General features: G+C 40.1%; 1 protein-coding gene across 5 annotated transcripts in view; it reads right to left on the bottom strand.

Annotated features, from left to right (window-relative positions):
• Nucleotides 1–18,299, bottom strand: part of CCDC175 (coiled-coil domain containing 175) — a 72,392-nt gene that overhangs the window by 1,341 nt on the left and 52,752 nt on the right. For 4 of the 5 annotated variants that reach the window (XM_035728156.1, XM_035728157.1, XM_035728159.1 and 1 more), the window contains 4 exons: nucleotides 11,480–11,632; nucleotides 8,509–8,611; nucleotides 5,117–5,160; nucleotides 3,658–3,820 (listed from right to left, as the gene is read on the bottom strand). In XM_035728156.1, coding sequence (XP_035584049.1) covers nucleotides 3,658–3,820; nucleotides 5,117–5,160; nucleotides 8,509–8,611; nucleotides 11,480–11,632 — 463 coding nt within the window. The remainder of the gene's footprint in view (nucleotides 1–3,657; nucleotides 3,821–5,116; nucleotides 5,161–8,508; nucleotides 8,612–11,479; nucleotides 11,633–18,299) is intronic. The other variant, XM_035728158.1, reaches the window with a different exon arrangement.

The following is an 18,299-nucleotide window of genomic DNA, read 5'->3' as shown; positions in this document are numbered from 1 at the left end:
CTGTAGGAGTAAAAATGTGAAAATTCTGTGTATGTCACACAAGTTTGGGTTGTTATTAGTGTACATTAAAATTCTAAATTTCCCAAAGAATCCTCAATTGGACAATTGTATAGTATGGGACTCGGTATGGGGAGGGGAAGGGAAGCGTAGGGAGCCATGTATCTGATTACCAGGATCATATCTGTCCCTGTACATTTGGAGCCATTTTAACAGTTATCTTCTCTGATCTGTTCTAGCAGAAAAATGCATATGCAAGTAATTATAATTCTTCAAATGCAGAGTTTCAGGAGTACTTAAACATATATCTGCGTTTTTAATTTGCTTTAAGAACAAGACCAGAACAATTCATAGCAACTATGGTTGCCAATGTTACTAAATGATCTGTTAAATCGTGATCATTAAAAATATAAACAAATCGCCCTACTCAACTTTGTTCAGTTTTTACTTAGATCCTTATCGGCCATTACAACTCTGCTATAGTGTGTGGTAATTATTTGCTAAGCAGTGCTGGATAGGTAATTTAAAGGTCAAAATATTTTTATTAATTTGGGTCAGTTGATAAATTTAACAACTACATGGTTGGTTATATATTTGTCTAAAACTGTTGGTTTGCAAGATTTGGCTGCCCATTGGAGCCCACTGGAGAGAGGCCTAAAACATGCCTGGGTCTGCCCCGAGAGATTCAGAATTGGTCTAGGGTACAGGCTGAGCAGAAGGATTTTTTAAACTGATTCTAATACTTGAGAGTATGGCCTAAACTCTTCCTTAATTTTTCCAAGAGACCTTTTGAAAATTTTTCAGCAAATGATTTTTAAAGTTATTTCTTACTGAAATTTTGATTCTGCTTTAATGTTTCTTTTCCAGAATTAAATGATCAAACTATAACTATCAAGTCCTTTTTATCACCATAACAAAAAGATAAGTGACAGTGTATACAAATTTGGTATTTCTTTTAAAATATCCCTCAGCTTAAAAAAAAGTCTTCTTTAGCACACATATCAAGTGAAAATGTTTGGTTAATACACAAATTATTTATCTGTAACTTAAGTTATATAAGACTTGGGGACTTTTAGAATTTTAAAAGTTATTTTTAATACTTTTTAAAAAATAATCTATACTCAGTTACTATTTGATTTAGGAATACACCTTAAGAATTAACTTGTTTACCTTTTATTTGCAAGAAGGAATGTTAATGCAAGATGAAGTCTGGCATTTTAAGTTGTGACAAGCCTGTCCTCCACACGTGCCATTCGGAACCCCCATCAGATACCCACTCAGCCATGCTATCGCAGTCCTCGGCCAGAGCACGTCTACTGCCCTTTCAGGAAGACATCCCTATGTATTCCTAACACCCAAAAAAGACTTAGAGATGCCTCTCTTTACCCTCTCATAGCCACTCACTAGAAGGAGTCCCTTGTATTTGAATCCGCTATTTCCTTGTTTGTTCTCACAGTGTATGCACTTCGAGGTTCAGGGACCAGGTCTTATTCAACTTAGTAACTGCAGCATTCGTTCTTGTGTCAGGCTCAAAGGTGCCCCATGTGTTTCTGGAGCTGGTGCAGTGTTCCCGAAGGAGAGGGCCAGGACCTGCATGGCTGCAGTGACAGATGATGTCCAGAAGAGGACAGGCAAGGGCTGTTGAGCTGGAAGAGATCAAGGGCTTCTCTAGAAGTCCCATCCCTGAGAGCAGCCATTCAATAGGGAAAACCCAAAAGCTAGATTACAGGTGGCTCAGAGATGGTCAAGTAATCCAAGGAGCCGAGGCTGACTATCACCTCCCACAGGAGGGCGCAAGATTTCAAGCGATCTGAGGAGTGCCTAATTTGGGTCTGATGCTTTGTAACTTGCTGTTAACTATCCATATTTTACAACCAGGGTAACTGGGGAGTAGAGGTTAAATAACACGTAAGACGCAGAGCCAAGATCTGAGCCCAGGCCCACTCACCTTCAAAGGCCACATAGTGCCAGTGTTCCGGGAGCAGAAATAAGTGGAGTTAGTTAGAGAAGCCAGAAACCTTTCTTGTGATCTCAGCTCCATTTCTGGTCCTTCAGAGACCTCTTCCCCATTCCTTAACTAGGGTCAAGTCTCTTTCCTGGTTAGGTTCTCTCATAGTTCTTTTGGTCCACCTGTAAAAATCCCTTGTTATAGGGATTTTTACATACATTTGTTTGATAACTGATTTTCCCACTATACCAGGAGTGGGAAAACTACAGCCTGAGGAGTTCTCTGACCCACAAACTCTGCAAATGACCACTATCTTCCCTACTTTTTGACCCTTCTAACCTTGGAGCAACCAGAGAAAGCCAAATATGCTTACTAATCACATAGGATGTCCTGCTCCTAGTAAGCTGTACCCAGGCTCCCCATGCCAACAACCTCCAATCACAGCACAGCTGACACCTTCCCTTTTCTTTCACAGTAAACCTTTCCCATCCCCTGCCTGCCTTTGGATCTCTGCCCAAAGCAAGGGATGGTGACTTGTACTCCCTTGCTATACCAAGCTTTATGCCTTAGCTTGTTTGCATGTAGTTGGTCTTTATTTCCACACTACAGTTCTCTACTTTCCATATAAGACCATCCTCAAAATACGTAAAAAAAAAGGGGGGGAGGAATATGGTATTACTCAGTGGGCTTAGCTTTTCAATATCGTCTATTTAAATCTGTTCCAACATAAAAGATTCCACCAGGTTTCAGACAAAAATGGAGGACTCGCTCATGTGAAAAAAAGTGCAATTGACACTTTGAGGTGATTTAGCTCTTAAAATTCTGCTTGATCTACAGTTGCTGGGCATGGTCTGACTTACCAAAGACAATTGTGCCAAGTGACCAGGGCCCACCAGGGACCTGCTATGCACTTACACATGATAACTATCACCAGGCTTGAGTAGCACCACAAAAACAGCTTTTTGGCTGATAAGAGAGTTTATCCACAAGAGTCTTCATTGGTCACGAAAACATTATTTCTTTTGTCAAGCAATACCCTCAGAACATTGGTTTCACCAAATACTGGAATTTTTTCAGTCCTATCACTATCTCATTTCACTTTCTACAACTCACCTTTAAAATTGCTTATCTAATGGTGACATTCTTTAAAATGAAAACTCAATAACCTTACTAGGTGATGCTTTCATTTTACCACTCTCTCCTACACTCCATTCTCCCCCTTTCCCCAGTCCTTTCTGCTGCCACCAGCCCGCCTTCCCCAGAGATTCCACCCCTGGCTTCTCTGGGCTGTACCTGTGCAGGAATTGACCTCCTCTTCCCACCACAGCCAGAACCTGGACAGAGTTCTGTCACCCTCATGTGTAACATGACATATCTTCTGTTTACGAAGATAAGGAAGTGTATAAAAGGATTTAAAAAGACTTCTTTGGAAATGTTTAAAATAAGCTTCAAAAAATCAGAAAAATTAAGATTCGATTATTTAGAAAACTCATGTAGGTGGAAGGGAGATTTGTCCAACACTGTTGCATTACCACGTTTGACCCCACAAATGAGAAGCAATGTTTAGGTGAATGTGACATAAATTGGGGATGGATTATTAGGGATAATTATGTGATTTGGTTAGGTTTTTTAAAATGCCTTTTTGATATTACTGGTTACAGTAAAATAACAAGAGGTTCTTTGTAATCCAAAGCTTTTGAGATGTTACTTACTATGGAGGTCTATTTCTGATTCCTGTTCCATAAGAAAATGCAGCTCTTCAAGATTCCCTTGTAGCCAAGTGCTGATACGCTCAATGTTTTCATCTCTTTCCTTCAGCTTCTCTATCAGGTTTTTTATTTCTTGCAAAATCTCATCGCCGCTGTTTACCAGTTCCTTTAAAAAATAATATTTTGGGGTGTGCGAATATAAATTCCAGATAAGTAAAAACATTCTGAGTGAATCATATCCAAGACAAAAATATATATGCAAAATTGGTACTATTCATGCAAAATAAATGTCCATAGCACATTCACAATGTAGAAGATCTCAGAAAAATGGATTAGCAAATGAGATAATTTAATGGAATGCTCACTGAACTCTTAACTTTGAACTGGGTAGGATGGTGGTGGTGGCAGTGAGGGCATAAGAAGCCAGCTCACCTTCAGAGCCGCACGGAACTGCACAGCATATTCAGCATGGCTTACAGCTGAAGAGAAAAAACTTGGGAACCAAGCTGGATCTGAGGTTTAAATCCCCATAAGTTCATTAACTGTTTGGTCTTGGGCAAAGTTACTGAAACTCTGAACCTCAGTAGCTTCTTCTGAAAAAGGTTAAAGGCTAAGAGCCAGGATCATATGTAAACTTTAAATACTCAGAAAGTGGCAAAGCCAGGATTTAAACTCCAGCCTACCAGACTTTATAGTAGGGAGTGGTGGAGAAGGAGCAGGGCTGGTAAAACATGGAGGACAGATGGACTTCAGACCTGACAACTTTGTCCTAAAAATAGTGTGTGTTCAATTTGTGTTTGCAGGTGGGGGCGAGATGTCATTCTCCTTAACCAAATTGGTAGAGTAGGAAGACAATCTCCCAAAGGGTTAAGATTTCATAGTGACATTTGGCACCACTAAAAATAAGACAACAGTTCCAAATGGAGTCACTGAGGCTAAGCCTCACATCACCAAACAGAATTGATTTAATTACAGTTTTGGCTCTCTCAGAAATGGAATGTTACACCAGTCAGTCAGGAATCACCTAATCAGCACTAGTTAGGTCATCTGCCTAATAATCCCTGCCATCCCCTAAAGGAACGTAATCTGCAATAACCAACCTGCTTTTTGTGCTTAGTATAACTTCTGGGTTCCTGCTCCCTTCTGCCTATAAAAGTCCTCTGTTTTGTATAGCTCTTCAGAGCACCTTTTAATCTGCTAGCTTGGATGCTGCCTGATTCATGAATCATTGAATAAAGCCAATAAGATATTTAAAATTTACTCAGTTGAACTTTGGTTTTTTAACAATACAAAGCACACGTGTGTGAAGATATGATGGTTGTACTAACACTGTCACTCCCCCCTCAATCCTGACCTCCTACCTTGTGCAGGTGCACGTGTACACACACACACACACACTTACTAGGTAGGTGAATATTTTTAGGAATGTTATATTTATGGAGGAAAAACAAAAAAAGCTCACCTTAACTGTAGTCTGAAATTCAGCCCACAAATCCAAATACTGTGCTAAAATAAAAGATTTTTAAAATGCAAAGGTTACAGAAATAATGTGAAAATTTTTATGAAAGTAAGTCTGTTATTCAAAAATTGTGTTTATCTAAAACTTTCTACTTCCAAAATGACAGAATAACTGGATCAGACTTGCCTTCCCACTGTAAACAAGGAGGAAATATATTAAATATTTTATTATTTATTTTTTTTAGTAGGCTTCATGCCCAATATGGAGCTTGAACTCACATCCCTGAGATCAAGAGTCACATGCTCTTCCGACTGAGCCAAGCAGGCTCCCCAAATACATCTGTTTTAATATCCAGTTTGCAGGTACTGGAGAATGGGCAGCACAAAATGGGATACCTGAAAGAAGGGTGACAAATGAGGCAAACCTTATGATCACTCGGCTTTCTGCAGGAGGCAATTTCCAGACCCAAGTGCAAGCAGAACAAGGCAGGTTTGCACACAGACACAAAAATCTGTACAAAGATTAGCAAATTGAATCCAGCAATATATAAAAACAATAATAGCTTTTGAACAAGCGGGTTTTATCTCAGCAGATTGGTTTAACATTCAAAAATGAATTGGTGCAATTTACCATCCTAACAGCATAAAAGAGAAACCCCACAGGCACTGCACATTTTCATGACCAACAGCTTCCAATAAGTATCTTGGATGCCCAAGCCCGGGTGCCCCTGCTTGGCACCAGTCTGCAGGTTTTGTCACGCATCATTCCTAGGGAAATTAAGTGCATCTGTGCAACTACACTGGGTGACAGCACCTGCAATTTTGCATCTGGTTTCCTCCACACTTGCCCCATGCACCTTTTCCCTTTGCTGATTTTACTCTGTATCTTTCAGTGTAATAACAACTTGAGCCTGGTGAATCCTAGCTGATCAGTGAGCCTAAGGATGGTCTTGAGGACCCCTAATACAGCACCTAAAACCGCAAAATCTTGCTAAGAAAAATAAGTTCTAAATAAGTGGAGATGTATACTGTGTTCTTGGATTGGAAGACTTAATTTTGTTAAGATGTCAATTCTCAAACTGATTTACAGATTCAACACAAACCCAATTAAGATCCCAGCAGGTATGCAATTATAGATTAATAAGCTGACTTTAAAACTTGTATGAAAATCAAGGGACCTATAATAGCCAAAATCATTCTGAGAGAGAAGCACAAACATGGAGAACTTATGCTACCTGATTTCCAGGCTGAACGTGAAACTACAGTAATCAGGACAGTGTGGTATTTGTATAAAGTTAGAATAAGGAACAGACTTATAAAATTGATTTTTGAAAAAGTTCGGGTAGTACAATGCTAAAAAGATAGGCTTTTCAAAAATGATGCTAGAACAACTGGATATACATAAGAGGAAACATGAAATTCAACTCTTACTTCACACCGTACAAAAATGTGAGCTTAAAATGAATTGGAGGGGCGCCTGGGTGGCTCAGATGGTTAAGCGTCTGCCCTCGGCTCAGGTCATGACCCCAGGGTCCTGGGATCGAGTCCCACATCGGGCTCCCTGCTCAGCGGGAAGCCTGCTTCTCCCTCTGCCTCTCTCCTCTCTCTCTCTCTGTCTCTCATGAATAAATAAATTTAAAAAAATCTTAAAAAAATGAATTGGAGAACTAGACATAAAAGCTAAAACTAAAAACTTAAAAAGAAAACATAGGAGAAAATCTTTGAGAACTTGGCTTAGGCAAAAATGTCTTAGGACACAAAAAGTACTACCCTTAAAAGATGAAATCGATAAAGTGACTTTTCCACAGGAAAAACTTTTGCTCTTCAAGACAATATTAAGAAAATGAGAAGTCAAGCCTCATATTGAAAAAGGATTCATTTCCAGAATACATAAAGATTTTGACAACACAAATAACTCAAAGTAATGAGCCAAAGATTTGGACAGAAATGTGGCAGACTGTATTTTCCAGAGATGGCCCCACAATATACTCCATCCCACATGCTCTTCCCACAACGTGATGCTGATGCCCCTCCCATTAGCGGTAGCTTCTATGTCCCCTCCCCTTGTACCTGGGATGTAAGCTTTTGGAACACAGCAGGCCAAGCAACTACATGGAGACTCTGGCTGTGAGCCAACAGCAACACCAGTCACACTCAGTAGGTGTGTCTTCGGATGACTCCAGTCCTCAGCTGCTGAGTTACCCCCAGCCATCAAGTTGCCCCAGCTGATGTCATGTGGAGCAGACACGAGTGGTATCCACCAGGCTCCGACCAAATGACCAATTTAGGAGCAAAGTAAATGATCTGTAATATTTGTTATGCTGCAATAGATAATAGGTTCAAGACACTCCATAAAGGATGAGATAAAAGCAGCCAAAAAGCACATGAAAACAGCATCAGTCATCAGAGAAATGCAACTAAAAATCACAATGAAATACCATTATAAAATGGCTTAAATGTTAACAATTTTTAAGTGTTTGGACAATTTTAAATGGTGAGGATGTGGAGTATCCCATTGCTAGTGGGATGAGCAATTTGCACACCTACTCTGGCAAACTGTTTTGGCTGTTTCTTATAAAGTTAAACATATACTAACCATACACCCCAGCAATTCCACTCCTCAGTATTTACCCAAGAGAAATGAAAACAAATATTCACAAAAATACATGTAAGCAAATAGTAACCAAAAAACTGGAAACAATCCAAATGTCCTTCAAATGGTGGATGGGTAAACAAAATACGGTACAGCTACATAATGGAATACTACCATACAGCTATAAAAAGCAACAAAGCAATGATACGTGCAACAACATGAATGGATCTAAAAAAAAGTCTCCTGAGTGCAAGAATCCAGGTACAAAAAGGTGAGTATTCCATCATTCCATTTGTATCTAATCCTTAGTGACAGAAAGCAGATCAGGGGCACATGGGTAGCTCAGCTGGTTAAGCTTCAACTCTTGGTTTTGGCTCAGGTCATGATCTCAGGGTGTGAGACTGAGCCCCTACATCAGGCTCCATTCTCAGTGTGGAGTCTGCTTGAGATTCTTTCCCCCTTCCTTTCCTTCCCTCTCTGCTCTTCCCCCTGCTCTTGTGCTCTCTCTCTCTCTCTCTAAAATAAAAAAATAAAACCTTAAAAGAAAGAAAGAAAGCAGATCAATTGTTTCCAGGCACTGGAGGTAGAGTGGGAAACCAACTACCAAGGGACATAAGAGAATTTTTCAGGGATAAAATGTTCTCTATCTTGGTTGAAGTGGCAGTGGTTACAGTGGTACATACATTTATCAAAACTTTTTGAACTTTGATGGGTTCATTTTATTGTATGCAAGTCAGTAAAATTTATTTAAATAAACAAAAAATTTTTTTATATGTTCAGATCACCCCTAACACATCACTTACTCTGATGAGCCGTCAGTTGACAAGACAGGTCACTTGACATGGACTTGAGGTAGTCTTCTCCTTTTCTGTATTGCTCTATCTTGTTCTTCATGTATGCAATATACTGGAAATGAAAGACATGTGATCGCTTTAAGCAGTTTAGTTACCGTAAATTAATTATCCATGCAGTCATTTGGCACACATCTATTGATTCTTCACACTGCTGACATTTCTCAGGACAAAGGTTTATAGTGGTGAGCAGAGCCCTTGTCAAGCCTACATTCTGGTGAGGGAGATAAAGGATCCAGCTTCCCAGTAAACACTTAAGCACCCAAATAAACATGGCATTCTGAATATAATTTGCCACAAAAAGAAATTAAAAGGTATTCTGCCTAAATGCATTGTGCCCACAAACAAAAAGTGTTCTGTATGCAAAATATGTATGCAGGAAATGTACCAAGGCAGCCATGCTTCCAGACTGGAGGAGTTCACATAAGACTTCAGAGAGAGGATCTCTCAAGCCTGGAGACCCCACAGAATTGCTCACTCCATTCAGATGTGTCACTGGGCTGGGAGGTGGTGGTAGTAGTGGTTTGGTTAGTATTAAAGTCATTGCTTTCTTTTCTGACCACCCAATGCTCAGGCAATGCTAAACTCTAAAGTCTCTGGGAACTCTGAAAGCATGGGCTTTGGATACAAACACGGCACTGGCTCAGTTTCAAGAGGGAAATAGTCAAATACTACAAATCACTGATAAAAAAAAAAATCTTAGAAATCACATCTGGTACCACAGGAGACATAGAACTGTTTATAAGCAGGTTATAGGGTCTACTTATGACACATTGATCTTGTGTCAGTCTGCATGGCTTGTTGATTGGTTTTGTAGTAAACCAGAGTAAAAACCCCTATAGGCCAAGTCAAAGTCATCATTCCTGCCCCGCTTTGAATGTGGACCACAGTTTGTAGACTTGCTTAGTTCAGCTGGTTTCCCATAACTCTCAAATGTGTAAACATACTGAATTCTAATTTATCCATTTATTTTCTCATTTCCTTAGCTAGGTGATGAGCTTCCCAAGAATTTGTGGCGGTGTCTTCTTGATCTCTGTATTCACTGAGCCTTCCCCAAGGACTCAGTGGGTGCTTAAAATGTCTGCTGAGAGAAGCAATGTAACCAGCAGAACAGAGTAGGGAGTGAATAAGATAACAGCATAGCGTCATTCAGGACTTAGTAGATGGACAATAAATTAGAAAACAGAACTTTTAGAATCAATTTTTCACATAGTCATCCATTTGCTTATCCATTACCAAAGTAGCAAAAAAAATTCCAAGTATTTTAATAAATAATCTATGTCATCTTGATAGGAAGGCAATCTTGTGGAATATTTCCATGGGCGAATGAATTGCCTTATAAGACTGTTTCAAGGGCTAGAAGAATGAAGATGTATTGCACATGTGCAGGTTAGTGATGCTGGTACCTGGGCTCTGGAGGACATTTACCTTTTCAAAGTACATTAGTACCTCTTATGCCATTTCAATTCTGCCAAAAGCACATAATATTGGTGGATAACTGCTGCTATTTACTGGATGAAAAAGAGTACCCAGACAGGTAAAACATTTTTCCCTTACTTAGAATCTTATTGCCATTGGACTGTTTTTATTTTTCTAGCTATGAAAAATTATTAAAAATAGAGTCTCAGTTTCCTCATCTATAAAAGGGACATAATATATTATCCACATTAATGAGTTATTGTGAGCATAACATGGGACTGAATCCCTTTTCCATGTGAGCCGTCATGCAAAATGGGATACATGGATACAGATCCTCACCTTGAGGTCATTGTGGTTTACTGAAAAAAATGATACAATCAATACAAAACTGACAGACAACCTAATTTTTAAATGAGCAAAACACTTGAACAGGTACTTCACAAAGAGGTATACAAAATGGCCACCAACATATAAATAGATGCTTCATCGATCAGCAGGAAAATGCAAACTAAAACCACAATGGGATACCACTATACTCTCTCCAGAATGATTAATTGGAAAAAAAAAAAATAATAACCAAAGTTTGGTGAGAATGTGGAACCAGTGGTGTTCTCACATACCCTGCTGGGAGTGGCGATTTCTGTAACTTCTTTGGGAGATGGCACTGTGCACGAGAGTGGATGGTCCACATCCCTATGGCTCTGAGATTCCACTTGAGGGGTATATGCAACAGAAATATGTACATATGTTCCTGAAAACACATGTACTGGAATGTTCATGGCAACTCTATTTGTAATAGCCCCAGCTAGAAATTCTCTAAACCCCCAGCAAGAGAGTATATAAATTGTAGTATAGTTATACACTTGAATACTGTATACAGCACTAAGGCCAAACAAACCATAACTGCATTCAATATAATAAAGATGTACCTTGCAAACAAAGTATTAAGCAAGAGTGCACATTGTATCATTCTATACATATAATGTTCAGAAACAGACAAAACTAGTCTTTGGTCTTAGAAGCCAATATACTGTTACTTTACCTTGTGGGGAGGTTAGTGACAGGAAAGGACATAGAAGATATCTGGACACTGTTAATGCTTTGTTTCTTGATCTGGGTGCTGGTTGCCCATGTGTATTCATTACGTGTTTCACTTATGATTTGTGCACTGTTTCATATATAGTCTTTATTTCAAAAGTTTTAAGAGATATAATCTCCGGGGCGCCTGGGTGGCTCAGTTGGTTAAGTGATTGCATTCGGCTCAGGTCATGATCCTGGAGTCCCGGGATCAAGTCCCGCATCAGGCTCCCTGCTCAGCGGGGAGTCTGCTTCTCCCTCTGACCCTCCCCCTCTCATGTGCTCTCTCTCTCTCATTCTCGCTTTCAAATAAATAAATAAATAAATCTTTAAAAAAAAAGATATAATCTCCTTTTGTCTTGTAACTATTATAGGTCTAGGCAATTAACCAAAACCATCAGGCAAAGTGAAGTGCCCTTGAACTTACTTTTCTTAATTTTTCATTTTCCAGGAGCAAAACATTTACTTTTAAGTCATGCACATAGATTTCATTTTCTAAGTTCTTTAGAGTTTCAAAATGATTTTTAATCTTATGGCTTTCTTGATCTCGTAAGTATTTGAGTTCTTGCTTCACTTTTTCCTGCTCAAACATAAAACCCACAATTATCTCAGAGTTAAATAAGCAGGGCACCAGTGTATTAGATTGCCTGAACCACATTCAGAGAGGGGTTATAATTAATTCCTGAATCATCAGCAGAGGCTATGTATATCTTCCCTTAGAAAAACTTGATATTTAAAACTCCAGAGTTGATTTGATTCTGGGAAGATGGTGTAGTAAGAGGATCCTGAGCTCATCTCAACCCATGGACACACTGAACTAACAGCCATATCTGTGCAACTATCTTTGAAAGTGACTCAAAGACTAGCAGAACTGACTTTCATAGAGAGGGGGCCACACTGAAAAGTGCAGGAGTGGCAGAGACATGGTTGGGAACCCAAACCCCAGCAAAACCAACCACAAACAGGAGAGATACCACAAGAAGCCAGAAGATCAGACCTCATGCCAGGCACCCCAGGCATGAGGGACCCACACTGGAAAGACAAGTCTCCATAACATTTAACTTTGAAAACCAGTGGGGCTTAAATTCATGAGTCTTTACAATCAACAGGGCTTAACTCTGGTACTTTAAAAATCAGTAGGCTTAACTCTGGGAGAGCTGGAGAGCTAGAGGACAGTAGGAAACTGAGTCCCCACACTTAAGGAGCCAGCATAACAAATAATCCTGCTGAGACACAGCATAGAAGCAGCTGTTTGAAAGCACCTGGGGTATACAGGAAGATTTATTTACTAATATCAGAATGTATGTTGGAGGGGCAGAGATCTTTAGGAGACCATTATAGAACAAAAGTGGTGGTGGGTGCCATTTCTCTTCCTCCCTGCTTACCCCCAACCTTGTTGGCCAGACACTTGCAGGAAGCAGCATGAATGCTTTCCACCTATCTTGTTGACTAGTGCCCTGCCCCTGCATTCCCCTGCAGAGAGACCCCATTCAACCTGCCATAACTCCAAAGACATCCCTCCAAAGTGACTCCTGCCCTGGGGAAAGAGGAAGATATCCACAAAACATGCCAGTGTACCCACAGTCCCAGCAGCTGAACCTTATGGCTGGCAGCAGAGTGAGAGTGCCCTGCCGATCAGTGAGCCAGAAGCCCCAGCAGACTGACTGGGGGCAGGCATCTGATCTGAGTGCAAGCCCCATCCACCAATGAAGCCTCTCAGGGGACAAGGAAAGGAGAGTGACCTACGGCTCTGTGCAATGACAGCCCCAGCAGATGGGCTGCGAGGGGGCATCTGGTTTGAATGCTGACATCACCTAACTACAAGCCCTTAGTAGCCCCAGACTGTCCCTTTAACAGCACAGAGGCCAAACCCCGCCTGGTGCACATAAAACAGGCAAAGAAGGCCATTGCAATGGACTTGACTATAGGGAAACGTGGTTCAGCAACAACAGTGGGACGAACACAACCCACAAAGGTTAGATGCCATTGAAGTGCCTGGCTCTGGTGAACAGGGAGTATTGCACCATTGGGTACCACAGGACCTTTTCTTCATAAGGCCACTACTTACTTTCAAGATCAGGAGATGTAGCTGACATTTACAATACATAGAAAACAACAACAACAACAACAGAGTTAGACAAAATGAGGAGGCAGAGGAATAAGTGCCAAATGAAAAACGGATAAAACCACAGCAAAAGAGCCAGATGAAACAGAGATAAGCAATATGCATGAAAAACAACTCAAATTGATGGTCATAAGGATACTCACTGGACTTGAGAAATTAGTGGAGGATCTCAGACCTTCAATAAAGAGATACAAAATATAAAACAGAACCAGAGATGAAGAACTCAATAACTGCAATGAAAAATACACTAAAGGAAATCAAGAGCAGATTAGAGGAGGCAGAAGAACAGATCAGTGATCTGGAAGACAGATGTATTGGAAAGCAACCAAGCTGAAAAGCAAACAAAAAATATAATAGAAAATGAGAATAGGTTAAGGGCACTCAGTGATGTCATCAAGCATAATAACATATGCATTGTAAGGATTTCAGAAGAGAGAGAGGAGGCAGAAAATTTATTTGAAAAAAAATAATAGCTGAAAACTTCCCTAATCTGAGAAAGGAAAGAGACATCCAGATCCAGGAGGCAGAGAGAGCACCCAACAAAATTAATGCAAGGAGGTCCACACATATTAATTAAAATGCATAACGTAGTGATAAAGAGAGAATTTTAAAAGGTGTAAAAGAAAACAGTATATACAAGGGAAATCCCATAAACCTATCTGCTGATTTTTCAGCAGAAACTTTACAGGCCAGAAGAGAGTGGCATAACATATTCAAAGTGCTGAAAGAAAAAAGAACCTGCAACCAAGAATACTCTACTCAGCAAAGCTGTTGTTATTCAGAATTGAAGGAGAGAGAAAGTTTCCCAAAGTTAAAAGAATTCATGACCACTAAACCTGCCTTATAAGAAATGTTAAAGGCAATTCTTTAAGTGGGAAAAAATGCCATAATCAGGAGTAAGAAAACTATGAAAGGAAAAAAATTTCACAAGTAAATTCAAACATATAGTAAAAGTATATTAATCACTTATAAAACCAGTATGGAGGTAACGCACAAAAGGAGTAAAATCAATTATATCTATAAAAATCAGCTAAAGGATACACAATTTTTTTTTAAATGTAAAGTATGACATCATATACATAAAATGTGCGGGGTTAGTAAAAACTTAGTGCTTTTAGGGACACCTGGGTGGCTCTGTCAGTTAAGCATTGACTCTTGATTTCAGAGCTCAGGTCATGATCTCAGGGCTGTGGGATTGAAAGTTGGAGCCCAAGTTGGGCTCCATGCTGGGCATGGAGTCTGCTTGAGATTCTCTCTCTCCCTCTTCTTCTAACCCTCCTCCCCCCTTAAAAAATAAAAATAAATGGTGCTGGGAAAACTGCACACCTACATGCAAAAGAATGAAACTGGACTATTTTACTACCTTATACACAGAAATAAACTCAAGGGGTGCCTGGGTGGCTCAGTCATTAAGCGTCTGCCTTTGGCTCGGGTCATGATCCCAGGGTCCTGGGATGGAGCCCTGCATCAGGCTCCCTGTACCGCAGGAGACCTGCTTCTCCCTCTCCCACTCCCCCTGCTTGTATTCCCTCTCTTGCTGTCTGTCTCTGTCAAATAAATAAAATCTTAAAAAAAAAAAAAAAGAAAGACACTCAAAATGGATTAAAGACCTAAATATGAGATTGGAAATCATAAAATTCTTAATAAAAACATAGGCAGTAATTTCTTTGACATCAGTCATAAAAACATTTTCCTAGATATGTCTCCTTGAGCAAGGGAAACAAAAGCAACAATAAACTATTGGGACTACACCAAAATAATAAGTTTTGCACAGTGATGGAAACCATTGACAAAACAAAAGGCAACCTACTGAATGGGAGAAGATATTTACAAATGATATATCTGATAAGGTGTTAATATCAAAAATATATATAAAGAACTTATACAACTCAACACCAAAAAACCCAAACAATCCAGTTAAAAAATGCACAGAGAACACGAAAAGACATTTTTCCAAAGAAGACATACAGATGACCAACGCACACATGAAAAAATCCTCAACATCACTAATCATCAGGGAAATGCAAACAAAACCACAATGAGAGATGGCAGAATAGGAGAATCCTAAGCACACTTTGTTCCACAGATACACATGGATAACACCCATATCAGGGCAAATAACCCAGTAAACAACCTGAAAACTGGCAGAACACTCTCTCCACAGCTAAATGTAGAGAAGAGGCCACATTGAAAAGGATAGAAAGGGCAGAGACATGGTCAGGAGCCAAACTGATCCATAGGAGGGAGGGACACCACAGGCATAGAGAGGGGAAAGGAAAAGACCCCTCACCAGGCACCCCAGGCAAGGGGGACCCACATTGGGAAGATGAATCCCCACAACATTGGCTTTGAAAACCAGATGGTCTTAACTTTGTGAGTTCTTGCAGTTAGTGGGGCTTTAGAAATCAGTGGGTTGGGCTCTGGGATGGGTGGAGAGCAATAGAAAACTGAGTTCCTTAAAGATAAACCCTTAAAGATAAATCACAACAAACAGCCCCACTGAGATGCAGCATGGAAGCGGCAGTTTGAAAAATGCCTGGGGTACACAGGAAGGAGATTTATTTACCAATCTCAGAGCGTGTACTGGAGGAGCAGGGATCTTTGGGAGATTTCTCCAAGAACAAAGGGATTGGCAGGCACCATTTCCCTTCCCAGACTCCCATACTAGATACATAGACACCTTCAGGAACCAGTGCAGCCTGAACACTCCTGCCTAGCTTGCTAACAGCACGCCCTGCCCTTATGCTGTTCCTCAAACCTCCCCCCTCCAGTCTGGTAAGGCAGTTTTCTAAAGTGGCTCCAGGTCCCTCCCACAGCGGAAGAGCAGTGACCTTGCTGGCACCTCATGCCCCACCTCTGCATTCTTCTATAGACCTGCCCTTGGCAGTTCTCCGAGCCACAGGTCCCCTCCTGCAGCAGACCAGCACACAATTTTCTAACAACGTGCACTCACTTGTATTCTCTTGTAGACCCACCCTTAGGAGGAGTGCATCCAAAGCAGTGCCCCAAGCCTGGCAATGTGCAAGCATCCCTGACTGAGGCCAGCACCATTCCAAAGTGACTCCTGTCCCAGGGAGAGGGGAAGATAACCATACGCATTTGTCTGATTTAGACCCCAGCAGTGGGCTGGGGGCAGACATCTGATCTGACTGCAGGCCCCACCCACCAATGAAAGCTTCTCAGAGGACAACACTGCAAAGCACCTTACAGTTCAGTGCTACCACAGCTCCAGCAAATGCCAAGTCTGACTTAGCTCAAGCCCAAGGTGACCCCAGACTGGCTCACTAACAGCACAGGGACAAAGTCCTGCCCACAACAGCCAGAGAGAACCATTGCAGACAGCTGGACTAAAGGCAGACATGGTTCCACCACAGAAGTAGGGCGCATGCAACACACATAGGAGACCCCTTGAGGCACCAATTTCTCGTGAACAGGGGACACTGCACTGCAGGGCATTACAGGATCTCTTCTACATAAGGCCACTACTTTCAAGAGCAGGAGACATAGCTGATATTCCTGACACATGGGAACAGACACAGAGAGTTAGTCAAAATGAGGAGACAGAAGAATATGTCCCAAATGAAAGAATAGGATAAAATCACAGCAAAAGAGATAAATGAAATGGAAATAAGTAATAGGTATGATAATATAAAGTAATGGTCATAAAGATACTCATTGGACTTGAGAAAAGAGTAGAGGACCTCAGTGAAACTCTCAACAAAGAGATAGAAAACATAAAAGAGAATCAATTAGAGATGAAGGACTCAATAACTGCAATAAAAAATACACTAGAGGGAATAAATAGTAAACTAGAGAAAGCAGAAGAATGTATCAGTGACCCAGAGGATAAAGTAATAGAAAACAATCAAGCTGAGCAGGAGAGAGAAAAAAAGACTAATAAAAATGAAAATAGATTAAGGGAACTCAATTATATCATCAAGTGTTATAACATTCACATTATAGGGATCCCAGGAGAAGCGAGAGAAAAGGGGGCAGAAAATTTATTTGAAGACATAATAGCTGAAAACATCCCTAATCTGGGGAAGGAAATAGACATCCAGATCTAGGATGCACAGAGAATCCCCAACAAAATCAACCCACGGAGGTCCACACCAAGATATGTGGTAATTAAAATGGCAAATGTAGTGATAGAGAGCAGATTCTTAAAGCAGCAAGAGAAAAGAAAGTTACATACAAGGAAAACCCCATGAGCCTATCAGATGATTTTTTTTCAGCAGAAACATCACAGACAGATGCGAGTGGCATGATATATTTAAAGTCTAAAAGGAAAAAATCCTGCATCCGGGAATACTCTACTCAGCAAGGCTATCATTCAGAATAGAAGGAGAGATAAAGAGTTTCCCAGACAATCAAAAGTTAAAGGAGGTCATGACCACTACGTCAGCCTTACAAGAAATGTTAAGGGGGATTGAGTAGAAAGGAAAGATCACAAGCAGGACTAAGAAAGTAGGAAGCATAAAAGTATATCTATAAAAATCAGTCAAGGGATTCGCAAAGTACAAAATGTGACGTATGATACCATATACCTAAAATGTTGGGGGTGGGAGAGAGTAAAATTCAGTGCTTTTAGCATAGGTTCAAACTTAAGTGACCATCAACTTAATATAAATTTCTGTATGTATAAGAAGTTATATAAATCTAATAGAAACCACAAATAAAAAAACCAGTAATAGATATGCAAAAAATAAAGAGAAAGGAATCTGAGTATGTCACTAAAAAAGCCAGCAAAATGTGAAAGAAGCAAGCAAGAGGAAAAAAAGAACAAAGAACTACAAAAACAACAATACAACAAGTAACAAAATGGCGCTAAGTGTATACCTATCAATATTTTGAATGTAAATGGACTAAACACTCCAAACAAAAGACATATGGTAATGGAATGGATTAAAGAAACAAGACCCATCTATATGCTAACTACAAGAGACTCATTTCAGTCCTAAAGACACATGCAGATCGAAAGTAAAGGGATGGAAAAGCATTTATCATGCAAATGGAAGTGAAAATAAAATCAGGATAGTAATATTTATATCAAACATAATATACTTTAAAATACTGTAATAAGATAAAAGAATCATAAAGGGAATCATAATCATAAAGGGAA

This window comes from Zalophus californianus, chromosome 6 (assembly GCF_009762305.2).
Source record: "Zalophus californianus isolate mZalCal1 chromosome 6, mZalCal1.pri.v2, whole genome shotgun sequence".
NCBI lineage: Eukaryota > Metazoa > Chordata > Mammalia > Carnivora > Otariidae > Zalophus > Zalophus californianus.
This window is presented reverse-complemented; position numbering and strand designations above follow the sequence as displayed.